General features: G+C 38.0%; 2 protein-coding genes and 1 pseudogene across 2 annotated transcripts; all 3 read left to right on the top strand.

Moving 5' to 3' along the window:
- The first annotated feature begins 251 nt into the window (after positions 1–251).
- Positions 252–767, top strand: LOC150012895 (interferon omega-1-like). The gene has a single exon (XM_090275807.1). It carries the CDS (start codon positions 252–254, stop codon positions 765–767), a length of 516 nt encoding a protein of 171 aa, XP_090131933.1.
- Positions 768–4,980: 4,213 nt separating this feature from the next.
- Positions 4,981–5,544, top strand: LOC150012894 (interferon alpha-1-like). Its single transcript, XM_090275806.1, has one exon. The coding sequence runs from the start codon at positions 4,981–4,983 to the stop codon at positions 5,542–5,544; it is 564 nt and encodes a 187-aa protein (XP_090131932.1).
- An 8,749-nt stretch (positions 5,545–14,293) lies between these two features.
- LOC150012893 (interferon omega-1-like) lies at positions 14,294–14,855 on the top strand (annotated as a pseudogene).
- The last annotated feature ends 230 nt before the right edge of the window (positions 14,856–15,085 follow it).

Below are 15,085 nucleotides of genomic sequence, written 5' to 3'. Positions count from 1 at the left end.
ACTATGAAATCAGCACGAAGTTGCTCTGTGGGGCCACGACGCCATGGTATTTTTGTGCTGTGACCCAATGGACTGAAAACTGAGGCTCTGAACTCTGCATTTTCCAAACTACAGCCTCAGAAAGCCACCTGCACGCCCTCGTGTAACCAGCTGGAGAAACATGCTTTCCAGGGAACTAATGAGGGAAACTTGGCGCTAATTGTGCCCGTGTTGCCCCCTGGCGTCCGTCCGCTGAATCACCGGAATTCTCAATGGCCCAGATCTGTTCCTGGCTAGTGGCAAGAGTGATGCTCTGCTCTCTCCCTGCTTGCTCTCTTCGAGGGGACGGACTTTGGATCCACAGCCCAGACAACCTCAAAATCTTGGCTCTTTTGAGACAGCTGAGCACTATCCCCACTCAGACATGCCCAAATGACAGAAACGACTTCAAATTTCCTTGGAAAAGAGGGACTACCACCCAAATGCAGAGGACGCAACGCACCCGCTTCCACCACCTCATGCTCCAGCAGATCTTCAAACTCTTCACAACAGAACTCAGCCTTGCGGCATGGAACCGCGCCGTCCTCTATCAACTACTCTCCAGCGTTCATCACGGCCTAGAACACCTGAAGCATACAGGCGAGGGACATCTGTCTTGTCCCGATTTGGGAATTCTTGTCCGGATTTACTTCCAAAGGATCCATAACTACCTGAAAGAAAAGAAATACAGCTTCTGTGCCTGGATGGTCGTCAGAGTTGAAATTGAAGTGCGCCTTCCCCTCATGTAACAATCCTCAAGGAAAAGTCAACAAATGAGGAAGAAATTGATACTCGTGAGTCTTTCTATTCAATTACATTGTTTGCTAAGCCTCAAATAATCTCCACTCACATTTCTGCACCAGCTGAGACATGCCTGAAACCAAAATCATAGGATCATTTAAAAAATATGTTGTACATGATGAATTTACAAAATTATGTTTAGGGAGAACAACATGATCTACTTTCATAAATAAATAATTTTATGACATATTTTTAAAAATCAGCTTATATTATTTTGGACAAGGGAGATGGGAGAAGCAGATCATAGTTTCTGTTTCCAAAGCATAAAGTTCCATTTTTGTGTGGAGAGGTTCTTCAGGATATTATTTTTAAAAGTGATTTGTCAATTAAATTAATGTTAGTTGTTCTAACTGATAAACCAAAAACAATTATACTTTGATCATTCTTAGAACTTTAACTTTGTATAAGAGCGCAATGCAAGCATTTCAGATTAGAAGACTTTTATTTGGCTCTTCTGCAGACAGTGACTGAGGTCATGGATGCCTTCTATTTTGTGACTTTGCCCTATTCAACATGTGACACCAAATTATATGAAGTGATTGAGTCTATTCCACTCAGTTGTAAAAGGAAAAGTTATGGTAGGTCACATGGATGTTTCAAAATCTGAATGTATACATTGCATTATCACTTATGCTCTCATTGGTTGGTCTGAATTTATTCTCATGGGATGCCTTAAGTTCAAAAAAGTTGGGAAATACACTCTAATCTGGTGATCAATAGAGGAGACAATTTTAATGAATATAACCAACCTTCATTTTTACCCTACTTGCACTAAAGATTTTTTGGTGAAAAAAGATAACCCATGTGTTTGCTGCAAACACTTTATCATAAACAACAACAACAAATGAAAGTTTGATTCCACAGGTGAAACTCTGGGGGAGAGAACATGAATGTCACTGGTTAGAGTTCATGGCATTATTGACTCTGAAAGAAGCATTCATGTTGATTCCCAGAGACAGGCTCAAAATGGAAAATGGCCACAAATGTTCGGTTGAGGTTTCAGATCACATTGCAAAGTTCAAGTTGTTTCCCGATCATCTGAGGAAGACAAGAAAATTATGATTTGGTAGCTCCTTGTAGGTACTTGAGGATCACTGAAGTAAAAGTGGAGATTGAGTCTTCCATTTATGACCAGGCCCATGATTCTTATTTTGACATTATAAATATTGAAAATACATACTTGAAGAAAATATCCTGGTAACCAATTTTTTAAAATACTACCTCACAGAATATTCAATTATAACTTTTCTTGTAAACCATGAAATACTTATAAAGTATCTTTAGCTCTATTGTGCTCTCTGTTCATATCTATGTAGTATATGTTGATATTATTCTTTCTCCTTTTAGTACCATGATCATGCTCCTTATGATTATTTACTGAGCTCCTGAAGTGACAGGGACTAGGCAAGACACATAGGAAACAAGGTTGGGTAAAATGATTTCTCTCTTCTTAAGTATTTTACAAAATCTTGCGAGGTGTCCTAAGAGAAAATAGGTCAGTCCATTTGGCTACGTGAACAAAAAGCATAGCCTAAGCAACTCATAAAGAACAGAAATATTTTGCTCACAGTTCTAGATGCTGAATTTAAATGAGGGCATCAAAAAGGTTGGGTTCTGATGAGAGCCTGTCTAGGCCGCACGTTGCTGACTTCTCCTTGTATCCTCATATGGCCGGATCGTGAGGGGTCTGTCTCAGGCCTCTTTTATGAGGGCTCTTATTCTGTTATTGAGGACTTTATTCTATGCCCTGAGTATTTCCGAAAGGCCCCACCATATAACACCATCACTTTGAGGATTAGGACTTCAGCATATGACTTTTCTGGGGACATAAACATTCAGACCATAGCAGGTAATGAAAGTCTACATGCTTGGCATGTAGAAGAGAGAATATAGCCATGTTTAGAAAATAAAGAAGAAAAATGAGCAGGTTAGGAGGCCAAACAGCAGTCGAGGGATTCAGTATCCAAACTCTTGCCTTTGCCCTGAAGTAGTGCTCCAATTATTACATGCCAAATGTTGCAAATCCAATGGAAACTGAATGACGATCCCTAGAAATGTATGGAGATCCAAGGAAGCACATGATCCGCCATCACTGTTTGTGAGGCATTGCCAGAGAAGTTCAGCATCATGGTAGGTGATTGCCACTTCGATAAGGATCCACCAAAAATAAGGTGGTAAATTGTCTGATTGCTGTAAGCTGTGTGAATCAAGGAGAGTTTCAGTTTAGATTTATGGTTCTGTATATGACACCAGGCTCCTTATTTCTCTATTATAATAAAGTAGAAAGCATACACATGAGTTTAATATAATGAAAGCAAAGGCTGAAAATTATTCTGTTGCTCTTGCAAGTTCAATGTCCAGAGCTGATGCACCTTAAAAAAATAATCCTAGTGATTTTAGCAATAAACTCAGTAGATGTTACTGACACCAGTATAATCCTAGTAAAATATGGCTGTGATGAAGCTAAATAACTTGGCCATTCATGGATGCCTTCCAGTAGGTGGAAAATATCTGAGAAACTGCTTCAGTAAAAATTACTTTAGGAATGATCACACTGGGTTTGGGGCTGAGGACAACACAGTAAGTAAGACAGAGTCCAGTTACTGAAGAGTTGATTTACCACGGATGTTCTATCTACCATTTAAAGAGTAGGATTCTGGAGAGATGAGGCAATATAAATTCTCAAGTCAAACAAAGAGAGTTTATGATCAAATCTGAGAGTTAATTCTTTATACACAAATAGTCAATAATAATTCAGTTCCATTTTTGCAAAGATAGTTTCCTTTTGTTTGAGAAGAATAAATTGATGGGAAACTCTGAAAATCCTTTGAGTATTTTGAGATATCATACAAAAATACAAAGGTGGATTAAAATTGATGTTGTTTAAATCATGTATCATCATTGTGGGTGATATTGCCCCCAAAGGTGTGCAAAAATTAGTTCTCATGAGTGTGGACACATCTCAGGCATTACAATAGTTTTTTGGTGCTCCAGAATTCAACTTTATCTAACAAAATCTCATTTCTTAGTGTTCATTTTTCTCTTTGACTTTTCTTGTGTATCAGATTTAAAGTTGGCCTTGAGTTTGGGAATGGTGCACAGAATACATGCAAGATCAGTGGTAGCTTGATGGCTCATTGGAAGACTGTCCTTCCTCCCTTTACTAGCTCTCACAGCCATATTCTGAGTGATGGCCTAGCCTTTGCTTACTCATGAGCTGCTGTCGACAGTCTTATGGGTGTTGCTTAGGTTTAAAGTTCAGTGTGACATAGGTTTTGAAAATTAAATGCAAATTATGGTATTATTTTAGTGATATTAAAGTTATTCAACAAATCAATAATTATGTCAAATGCTAAACAAAAAAATGTTGACAATATCTAGAAGTATATCTAGGAGCTGGTGAAGTTAAAAATTATTTTTTTGGTATGAAGCTAAATTAAAAATTAAGTACTGAAAAAATAAATGTTTAGAAAACAATTTAATTTTCAATGGTGTTTAGCAGCTTTTAATGATATAAAACTTTATCTATACATTGGTATTATTTAAAAGTTATATATATTTTTATTTGAACATATAATTGATACATTACTATTTATATAAATTAATAAATTACATTAAAATTTACTGTATAAAATTAGTTATAAAGTTACATTAAACTAACTTCAATTAAATTGAATAAAATGTCAATTAAGTTGACATTTTCATTTCATTAAATTAAGTGACAATAGCTTTTAAATGTAACTTGTATCATAACATTTATATTTATTCATCCTTAATCCTACACTGAATAAAATGAGTAAGCTTTACACCTTCTTCACTTATTTATAAAGCACTGATATAAATACACTACAGCTATATATGCTATATATCTGTGTTTTTAGTTTTCTTGGGGGGTTCAATGAGGAAAACATCTGAAAGTCTCTGTGGACGGGGGCAATAGTGAAAAAGAATATGGTCAAGAAACATTGATCACACTGCATGTAGAAAGTGCACAAAGGAAAACAAAAGCAGAAGTAGAAAGAAAAGGGAACATTCAGAAATTGAAAACTCATATGCTCTGTATATAAGACACCTGCACCAAGGAAGGTTTTACAGAGCCTAGAGCGCAAGATCAGACAGTCACTGAACTCAGCCAGGCCGGCAGCATCTGCAAGGTCCCCAATGGCCCTACCCTCCTCTTTCCTGGTGGCCTTGGTGGTCCTCAGCTGCAACTCCATCTGCTCTCTGGGCTGTGACCCACCTCAGCCCCTCACCCTGGTTAACAGGAGGGCCTTGATGCTCCTGGGGCAAATGAGAAGGACCGCCCCTTTCTTCTGCCTGAAGGACAGAAATGACTTTGGGTTTCCCCAGGAGGTGCTTAGGGGCAACCCGTTCCACAAGGCTGAAGCCATCTTTGTCATCCAGGAGATGGTCCGCCAGACCTTCCACCTCTTCAGCACAGAGGGCGCGTTTGCTGCTTGGGACAAGACCCTCCTAGACCAGTTCTGCAATGAACTTGATCAGCAGCTGAGTGAGCTGGAAGCCTGTCTGATGCAAGAGGAGGAAGTGGAAGAGACTCCCCTGATGGAATGGGACTCCTTCCTGGCTGTGAGGAAATACTTCCAGAGGATAACTCTCTACCTGCAAGAGAAGCAACACAGCCCTTGTGCCTGGGAGATTGTCAGAGTAGAAGTCATGCGGTCCTTGTCTTTATCAGCAAACTCGAAGGAGGACATTACACAGTAAATAATAACACCTGGCTCAACATGGACATGATTCTCACTGACTAATAATATCACACTTTTTCCTGTTCTGCCACGTCAAACTTCCTTTGGTTTCTTCTGTGATTGTGACATAAATGGAATTAATTTGTTAAAAGTTTTCAGGAATATTAAGTCAAATCCTTTTCAATCTTACAGACACCTGTGACCTACAGAGGCCCGTGTTGATACTTAATTTTTATTTATTTATTTATTTATTTATTACTTCCTTCCTTCATTTATTTAAATATTCAATTATTTATTTATTTGCAAGGTTTCAGTTGTTTTGGTTCATGTAGTATCAGTCATGTGCACCTTTATGTTGCATTATTATAATAAAATATATTCTTTATATATATTTGATTTATGATTATTTGTGTTTATTAAAATTTTACCATAGTAAACTTTTTGTATTTAATTATTAGAAAGGGAGCTACCAAACCAGATTCTGCAACTTGATTAAAAAATAGATGGCACAATTCTTTTTCCCATATTGTATTCAAATTGCAAGTACTTACTGACTTTTTGTAAGCCAGATTGTGTGTTGCCCTCAGGATAGACAGGTGATCATAACAAATACAGTTACTGTTCCCTTGAACTTTTGATTTTTGTTGGGAAGGAACACTAAACATGGTAATTAAAATTAATATCAGTTATGTTAAATGCTATATTGAGAAGAAGGAAAAACAAAGGAGTTCTCTCAAGAGCAACTAGAGTGGAGAATGCCAGGACATACAATTTAAAGCAGTAGATGTGGTCTTCAGTTGACTGGTAGACATCTAAGTGCAAATGTCCATTGTCAGTTGGAGATGAGCTTGCGATTCACAAGGGGTGTCATGGGTGGAGGTCCATGTGTGGCAAGCAGAAATTGGAAACATAGGTGTCATATGGGGAGACAGTGTAGAGTGGGAAAAATGCTTAACTAGATTCTGATGCCCTTCATCCTCTAATGGGAGAGGAGAGAAGAGCTACAAATAAAACAGAGGTACATTTGGCCATAGATTGGAAAGACAACAAGAGAGAAAGATGATAAGAGTGCATTTAAGAAAACAGATGTGCTTTCAAGAACATCAGTGGAATCATACTAGGAGAGGACTGAACTGCTCACTCCATCAGGAATAATAATGGCACCGGTGACATTCATGGTTAGGTGGAGTTAATAAGCAGAACCATATGAAAGTAGATGAAAGTGTAAATAAGAGAAGAGAAGCTAATGACTCTGAATTGGAGAAGGAAATACAATACTGTGGAATCAGGTAAAGAATATGGGTTAGTTTTTCTGTGAATAGTTTTTCTTTTTATGCAGTATAAACTTTTTCTGGATTATTTCATGTATTCAATGTAGTAGTAAATTACATTAATATGTGTCAGATCACATTTATTTTAAATCATGACTTATTTAATTATCTACAATAATTTCTCATGTCTTAGTAATACTAAGTTGTATATATATATTATATATATTTTATATATATATATTATATATATTTATATATATAAACTGCTCAGTTTTTGTTAACTTGTTAGGCAAGAATAAATAGCTAATTCAACCCTTCATCAAAATATCTAATTAGGACTGATAATCAAATGATTCCTGGAATATTGGCTTCATTAATTAAGTTAATTTACTCACATAATTGTCACACTGGTTTATAACACATTTCATTTTGTGGTAGAGTTAAATATGATATTTTTTAATATGATCCTTCTGTCATTTTTCTTAATTTTATGACTGTCACAATTGCATGTGAATCCCAATATAACAAAGCACCATGGGCATAAAAACTGACAGCTTCCTTCAAAAATGAAAGTGAGAAACTAGATTGTGCAATCTCTTTCTCAATACTGAGGGTTAATAAAAAGCTCAAACTCAGCTGAGAATATAATATGAACAGTCGCAATGCACAGAACAAGAGAAAGCTGTGTCTAATTCAAAAGCATAAAAAGATTGAACAATTATGGCAGAAATTCAGAATACAAAACTCACAAAAAGAATCATCCATAACTCACCATAAAGAATTTTGCATTGAAATTCCATTCTACTTGAACATTGTGTGATGATGAGCAACCCACTTTATTTATCTAGCCTCAGCTCTCCCGTGAATCAAATGAGTTCAAAATATTTATGTGTTTTGTGACTATTAGATGAACGTACCCATTTCAAGGCACTTAACATCATATCTTCCATGATATCAGAATTACAAATATGGTCGGTATTTTCCTGTTTTACTTGAGACTGCTGTGCATGAGATTATTTCTCTCCTTCTATAAAATTCTTAGGACCAGTGTCCTACCTTTCAGTAACTGACCTCCAAAGGAGGCAGCTAAAAAAATAGAATTCTGTTATTATCCTAGAGAATACTGAAAAACTGTCATTCCTCATTTCAGAGAGGTATCTTGTGGTTTAATGATGAGATGGTGGCTTGTATTGATATCAGAGGAAGGAGAGTAAACACCCAGATAAAAGGCAGAAGAATATAATATTTAGCAATTCTGGCACTTGCACATTACCCCCTCCCTCTCAGTATTTCAGAAGACTTGCTATCACACAAGTTTCCCTCCTCTCCGTGTAGAAATCCCCAGAGCACCCTTGTCATTCACTCTTTATCTCTCTACGCGATCACACAACTGCTTTCTGTTCCGTTGTGGTTTCAGCGTCAAGGTTTCCCTAAAGAGCAGCAGAACATCACAAGTAGAAAGCAAAAGTTAAATTACATTTCTAGGTTTGGCAGAAGCATCTGCAAGAGAGGCTTTTTTCAACGTCTGTCGAATATGATGTAGTAGTGCCTGAAGCTAAAAGGAAACAGAAAGCAAGATGCAGTTTGCGGGTGAGCAAATACAGCTCCCCAAAGGGAAGAGGGCCCCCTGGTGGTCAAGTGCAACAAGGGCAGCCACCAGAGGAGAGCAGACAAATTCTAAATGTCCCTAGGGATGTCCCTTCATGCTACAAAAGTACTAACTCTTGGAACAACAGATTTTAATGTCGTCACGAGCCTGTTTCGTTACCTTAGTTTACAAGACAAAGTCTCCAACTTCAGGCAGGGCATGGACTCTTGGGGACTGGGCAGTGAAAGAGAGAGAAAGATGTGTTCTCTGCCTACACCAATGTGCAGAACATAGCCTCCCTATGAAGTACCCTTCCACATACTATGGGACTCTAGGGGGTAAGTGGAGCTGCTAATTCAGGAAGGAACTCCATGGAAATCAGGAAAATCTCATTCAACATTAATTCAACAACTTTCAATAATGCAGTTTTAATTTCACAGATTTATTCCTAATATCAAGCAACAACTATTATTAAATCGAACATTTTTATAGTCACATTGAATAATGATCTTTCACGCAGTAGAAAATCTCTGCCCAGGTGCTGGAAGAATTTTCATATAAGCTAAAGAATGTAATTGAATAGTATCATTGCTACCTGGTGCTGGTGACATTTTATTTATTCAAATGTATCATGTTTGATATAACTTAAAGATTTTTTTTATTGTTGTTCTATTACAGTTGTCCCATTTTCCCCTGTTTCTCTCCCCTGCCCCTCCCACAGTCAATCCTCACCCTGCTGTCCATGTTCATGGGTTCCTTGACTAGACCCTTCTCCTTTCCCCCTTTCCCTCTCCCCTCTGGTCGCTGTCAGTTTGTTTCTTGTTTCCATGTCTCTGGTTCTATTTTGCTTGTTAGTTTATTTTGTTCATTAGATTCCTCTTGTAAATGAGATCATATGGTATTTATCTTTCACCGCCTGACTTATTTCACTAAGCATAACACTCTACAGTTCCATTCATGCTGTTGCAAAAGGTACTGTGTAGTACTCCACTGTGTAAATGTACTACAGTTTTTTTATCCATTCACCCACTGATGGGCACTTAGGCTGTTTCCAGCATTTGTCCATTGTAAATAGCACTGCTATGAACATAGGGGTACATAGGTTCTTTTGAATTGGTGTTCCAGGATTTTTCGTGTATAATTCCAGTAGTGGAATCGCTAGATCAAAAGGCAGCTCCATTTTTAGTTTTTTGAGGAGAAATTCCATACTGTTTTCCATAGTGGCTGCACCAGTCTGCATTCCTACCAACAGTGCACTAGGGTTCCCTTTTTTTCCACATCCTCATCTGCACTGTTGTTTGCTGATTTGTTCATGATGGCCATTCTGACCGGTGTGAGGTGGCATCTCATTGTGGTTTTAATTTGTATCTCTCTGATGGCTAGTGATGTTGAACATCCTTTCATATGCCTATGGGCCCTCTGTATCTCCTTCTTGGAGAAGTGTCTTTTCAGGTCCTTTGCCCACTTTTTAATTGATTGTCTTCCTGGTGTTGACTCATATAAGTTTTTTATATATTTTGGAGATCAAACTCTTGTCCAAAGTATCATTGGCAAATATGTTTTCCCACATGGTTGGTTCCCTTTTCATTTTGATGATGTTTTCTTTAGCTGAGGAGAAACTTTTTAGTTTGATGTAGTCCCATTTATTTATTCTTTCCTTTATTTCCCCAGCCTTAGTAGATATATCAGTAAAAATATCGCTGCATGGAATATCTGAAATTTTATTGTCTGTGTTTTCCTCTAGGACTTCTATGGTGTCACAGCTTACATTTAAGTCTTTGATCCATCTTGAGTTTTCTCAGGTGTATGGTCTAAGTTTGAAGTTTAGTTTCATTTTTTTTTGCATGTCCCTGTCGAGTTCTCCCAACACCATTTGTTGAAGAGGCTATTTTAACTCCATTTTATGCTCCTGCCCCCTTTTTCAAATATAGTTGACCACAGAGACCTGAGTTTATTTCTGGGCTCTCTATTCTGTTTCATTGATCTATATGTCTGTTCTTATGCCAGTACCAGACTGCTTCGGCGCGCTCTGCCTCCGGGATGCTGGTTGACCATCTTCTTCCGCTCCTTAGGCAAGGGTCCATAGTCTTTCCTGTGTCCTGAACATTGATGATTTTTTTTCTGATGCTTATGGGAAGTGTGAGTGTTCAAGGCCCTTTAAAAAAAGAATCCTCACCCAAGGGTATGTATTGACTTGAGAGAGAGAGAAACATGAATATAAGAATAAAAAACATAACTGTGGCCTCCCGTTGGTGACCTGAGGGGGATGGAACCTACGATGTAGGTATGTGCCTTGACCAGGGATTGATCCCATATCTTTTGGTGTAGGGTGGACACAGAATGCCCTGGCTGGTTTGGCTCAGTGGATTGAGCATCGGCCTGCGAGCTAAGTGTCGCTGGTTCAATCTTCCAGTCAGGGCACATCAGAGAAGGAAAACTCTGACTCCAAAAAACCTCCGCTGCCTTGCGGCATACCTCTTCAGGGGAAAGGCTAAGGGAGTAAACTCCGACAGAAAATCTGGAGCCGGAGTCCCTAAGGCGGTTTGACGTTGTAGTCAACACCGGCAACTCCTGCGGCGCACCTGAAGCCAAGCTGTATCGACTCCGTCTTTCCCTTGGACTCTTCAGCTGCGAAGAGAGGGGGGGTCTGCTGCATGGGCAACAGCAGACCCTCCATATTACCCTGCCCAGGCTCTGTAGCTTCAGCGTCATCACAAGATGTCGATTCAACACGGGAGGAGACAGATACCATGTCACTCCCGAGTCGGACTGCACAGCCATTCTCGGCGGTGCAGATAGACTCTTAAGGAGCTACACCATCGTCTCTCGAGACGGACGGCTGCCGACGATGACCAGACTGTTTTGATTACAGTGGCCTTGTAATATAGTTTAATATCAGGTATTGTGATTCCTCCTACTTTGTTCTTCTTTCTCAAATGGCTGAGGCTATTCAGGGTCATTTTTGGTTCCATATAAATTTTTGAAGTATTTGTTCTAGGTATGTGAAATATGCCATTGGTATTTTAATAAAGATTTCATTGAATTTATAAACTGCTTTGGGTAGTATGAATATTTTAATAATGTTAATTCTTATAATCCATGAACATGGTATATGCTTCCTTTCACTTGTATCTTCCAATTTTCTTTCTTCCGTGTTCTGCAGTTTTCTGAGTACAGGTCTTTTACCTCCTTGTTTAAGTTTATTCCTAATTACTTAATTTTTCTTGTTACTATAGTAAATGGGATTTTTTCTAGTTTCTATCTCTGATATTTCATTGCAGGTGTAGAGAAGTGCCTTTGATTTCTGAATATTGACTTTGTATATGCCTATTTTGCCGAATTCACTTATTCTGTTGAGTATTTTTTTGGTGGAGCCTATATGGTTTTCTATGTACACTATCATGTCATCTGCAAATAATGACAGTTTTACTTCCTCTTTTGAAGTTGGAAGACTTTTATTTCTTTTTCTTGTCTGATTGCTGTGGCTAGAACTTCCAAAACTATGTCGAACAGTAAAGGAGATTTCTTTAATCAGCAAAATATTTTCATTGCAAAGTTTCACCAGGAAGCATGTGTGAAATGCTAAGGTAGCAGAAAGGTCTTACAACTGTAGAGGTGTCTCGCATCTGTTCCTATGTAACATACTTAACATTTGGGTTTATTGCTCTTCATCTTGAGGTTGCCCAGGCCCTTGCTGTCTTGTACTATCATCTTCTGGAGGGGAGGACAGAAGAATTTAGGAAATGGACAATTCTTTGAAACAATCGGTGTCCCATACTATATTAGTCAACATTTTCCAAAAAGAGAGTCTAGAAGTTTGAAACCCTAGAAAGAGTTACATTTCAAGTCCAATGTCAGTCTGTTGGCAGAATTTCTTATTATCTTGGGAGGTCAGCCTTTTCCTGCTAAAGTTTTCAACAAATAGGATGGAGCCCACCTACATTATGAAGGGTAATATACTTTACTCAAAATCTACTCACTTAAAAGTTAATACCTTTAATCTCTTGCTAAACTTACCTTCACAGGAATATTTAGAATAATGTTTGTTCAAATATCTGCTGACTATGGCCTAGCTATGTTGACGTGTAAAATGAAGAATCATGCTGGTACTCCCTCACTGATGTCCTAACACTTTTCAAATGTCACTCCTCTTCCACTCTCTGATGGATGCTTATGTATTTTATATATTTTACTTAGTTTTCCTTATTTTGTTGGTCTGTGGGTGAGAAAATCCTGAGGCCAGGTTCCATTCAGCCACCTTGCCTGAGAAGTCTCTGTGGCTATGTCTTGTTTTATATGAAAAAGTTAGGATATTGTATAAGTTTAAAAATAATCAGCATTTCTTTTGTAGGTTAGCTATTTCTTCTGCACTTGCAATGTTACTCTGAGTCTCCCTTCTCTTTTTAAAATTCGAATCTTACTGTCAATTTTCCATTCCATCAAGATTTTTTTATGGTCTATTGTATAAAAGAAAATTTCACATAGATTTCTACTTAGATTGCTGATTATCCTAGAACTATTTAATAAAAACTTCTTTCCACCATATTAATATCATATATATTTTTTTCTTAAATCTAACTAATACAGATAATACAAATTTCAGAGATTATGTGCTTCAATAACTTGTTTCCTTATTTCTCCTTTTATCACACTGTTTTTAGTATCATTACTATAATCTCCCTTCATTTTCTAGATGAGATAGATATGCCAAGAATTTTTCTGTTCTTTAACATTATTTGCATTCTTCCTGATAAATTGATATTTCAGCTACAATATAGACAACATCAATTTCATGAAAATTACAAGCTTTTTGAGATGCACAGATAACTAAATTGCATTGAGTATGATAGCCTGGGACAATTCCATCATAAGGTTGAAAAATGAAAGTAAATCAAGGACTTATCTCTCACATATCTAAGGTAAAGAATAGGTAAAAGTCAGCAAAACAAAACAAAAACAATAGCATGTGCCAATAAAAGGAATACAAGGGAATTTATTTTGGGGATCAAAGCATATTTTAAAACTTAATGGAATTCTAAAATATGAAATGTTTCCATTGCCTATTTTATAAGTCCTGACCTAGTGGCCCCAGTGAAGGCTAACCACATGGACCTGTATGAATGGGTCAAGGAGGAGAAAACTCCCAGAACCTCATAGACTAAAAATCTCAGACTCTGCTGTGAATGAAACTATAAACAAAACTCAGTCCTTGGTTATAAAGAGCTTATTTACCGTACATGGTCTGGTAAGTACCTAACAAAATACATGAACCCACAGGGCTGAGGGAGTCTGGGCCCCTGTGTAAAGTAAGGAGGGCAAAATTGTTGTCCAGATTCAAGGCCAAATTTTGTTTCTAATATAGGGAAGAGCAATATTTATATAATAAAAAATGTATGTATGTTCTTGTGTGCTAGTACAGTCAAACCTCGGTTCTTGAATATCTCCAATCTTAAACAATTTGGTTCTCATCTAAGTTGTTCACAGAAAAAATGTCTTGATTGTCAAACAGAACCTTGGTTCTCAACCCCAGAACCCTCTGATGTTAATAATATTTACACACCTACGCACACTTCTAAGTTTAGAACAATATCATTTGTAATTTGACAGATGGGTGTCCATTTGGACTAACACATCTGAAGTTAATGAGACGATTAAAACTGCAAAATTAATAATGTAGATTAATGATATATTCTCAGACCACATGGAGAACTCACAAATGAAAGCAAAAAAGGAAGTAAAAGTATAAAGAAATGTTTAGATAATGAAAACTGTGTTCCTTATTTAATAGTCATGCTTAGAAAGAAGGTCATCAGAGAACATAGGATCCAAGGTTGTTCACCAGATACCCAGCTCAGCCAGGCCAGCAGCCCCCTCGTTTGCCTATGGCCCTCCCACTATCCTGACTTACATTCCTGGTGGTGATCAGCTGTGGCCCCAGTGGATCTCTGGGCTGAGGCCTACCTAAGAACCATGTCCTACTCAAAAGGGGAAACTTGGTGCTTCTGGATCAAATGAAGAGAATGTTCCCTATGTTCTGTCTGAAGGACAGAAAAGACTTCAGATTCCCCCAGGGGATGTTGGATTGCAGCCAGGCCCAGAAGGACCAGGCCATCTCTGTCCTCCACGAGATGCTCCGGCACATCTCTGACCTCTTGTTCACAGGGCACGCCTCTGCTGCCTGGAACATGACCCTCCTGAACCAGCTACACACGGGACTCTTTTGGCAGCTGGATGACCTGGAACCTCTTTGGTCCCAAAGATGGAAGGGGAAGGAACTGCACCTCCAATTCAAGGCCCTATACTGGCTGAAAAGAGATACTTTAAGGGCATTTGTCTCTGCCTGAAAGAGAAGAAATATAATGACTGTGCTTGGGAGGTTGTCAGAGTGGAAATCATGAGATCCTTGTCTTCAAAACAAGAACCTTGCAAGAAAAGCTAAAAAATAAGGACAGAGACCTGCAGTCACGTTGATACAATGTACATATGACTTAGGTCATATCAAAAAGCTCTTATTTCTGCTTTAGTCCTAGAATTTATTTAATTTAATTCAGTAAATCATTTTTCAGTACTGTTGAGCAAGATATGTTAAAAAATTCAGTTCCAGGTTAATCAGTGTCTAAGAGGTGACTGCCCTAGTGTTTGCTGTTTGTTTATCTATATATTGTTTGTTTATTTAACCTATTCCTTCTTGTACCTATCAC

Source organism: Furipterus horrens, unplaced genomic scaffold, assembly GCF_987537825.1.
Source record: "Furipterus horrens unplaced genomic scaffold, mFurHor1.1.pri manual_scaffold_4, whole genome shotgun sequence".
Classification (NCBI taxonomy): domain Eukaryota; kingdom Metazoa; phylum Chordata; class Mammalia; order Chiroptera; family Furipteridae; genus Furipterus; species Furipterus horrens.
The sequence above is the reverse complement of the archived record's forward strand: the minus strand, read 5'-3'. Positions and strand labels throughout refer to the sequence as shown.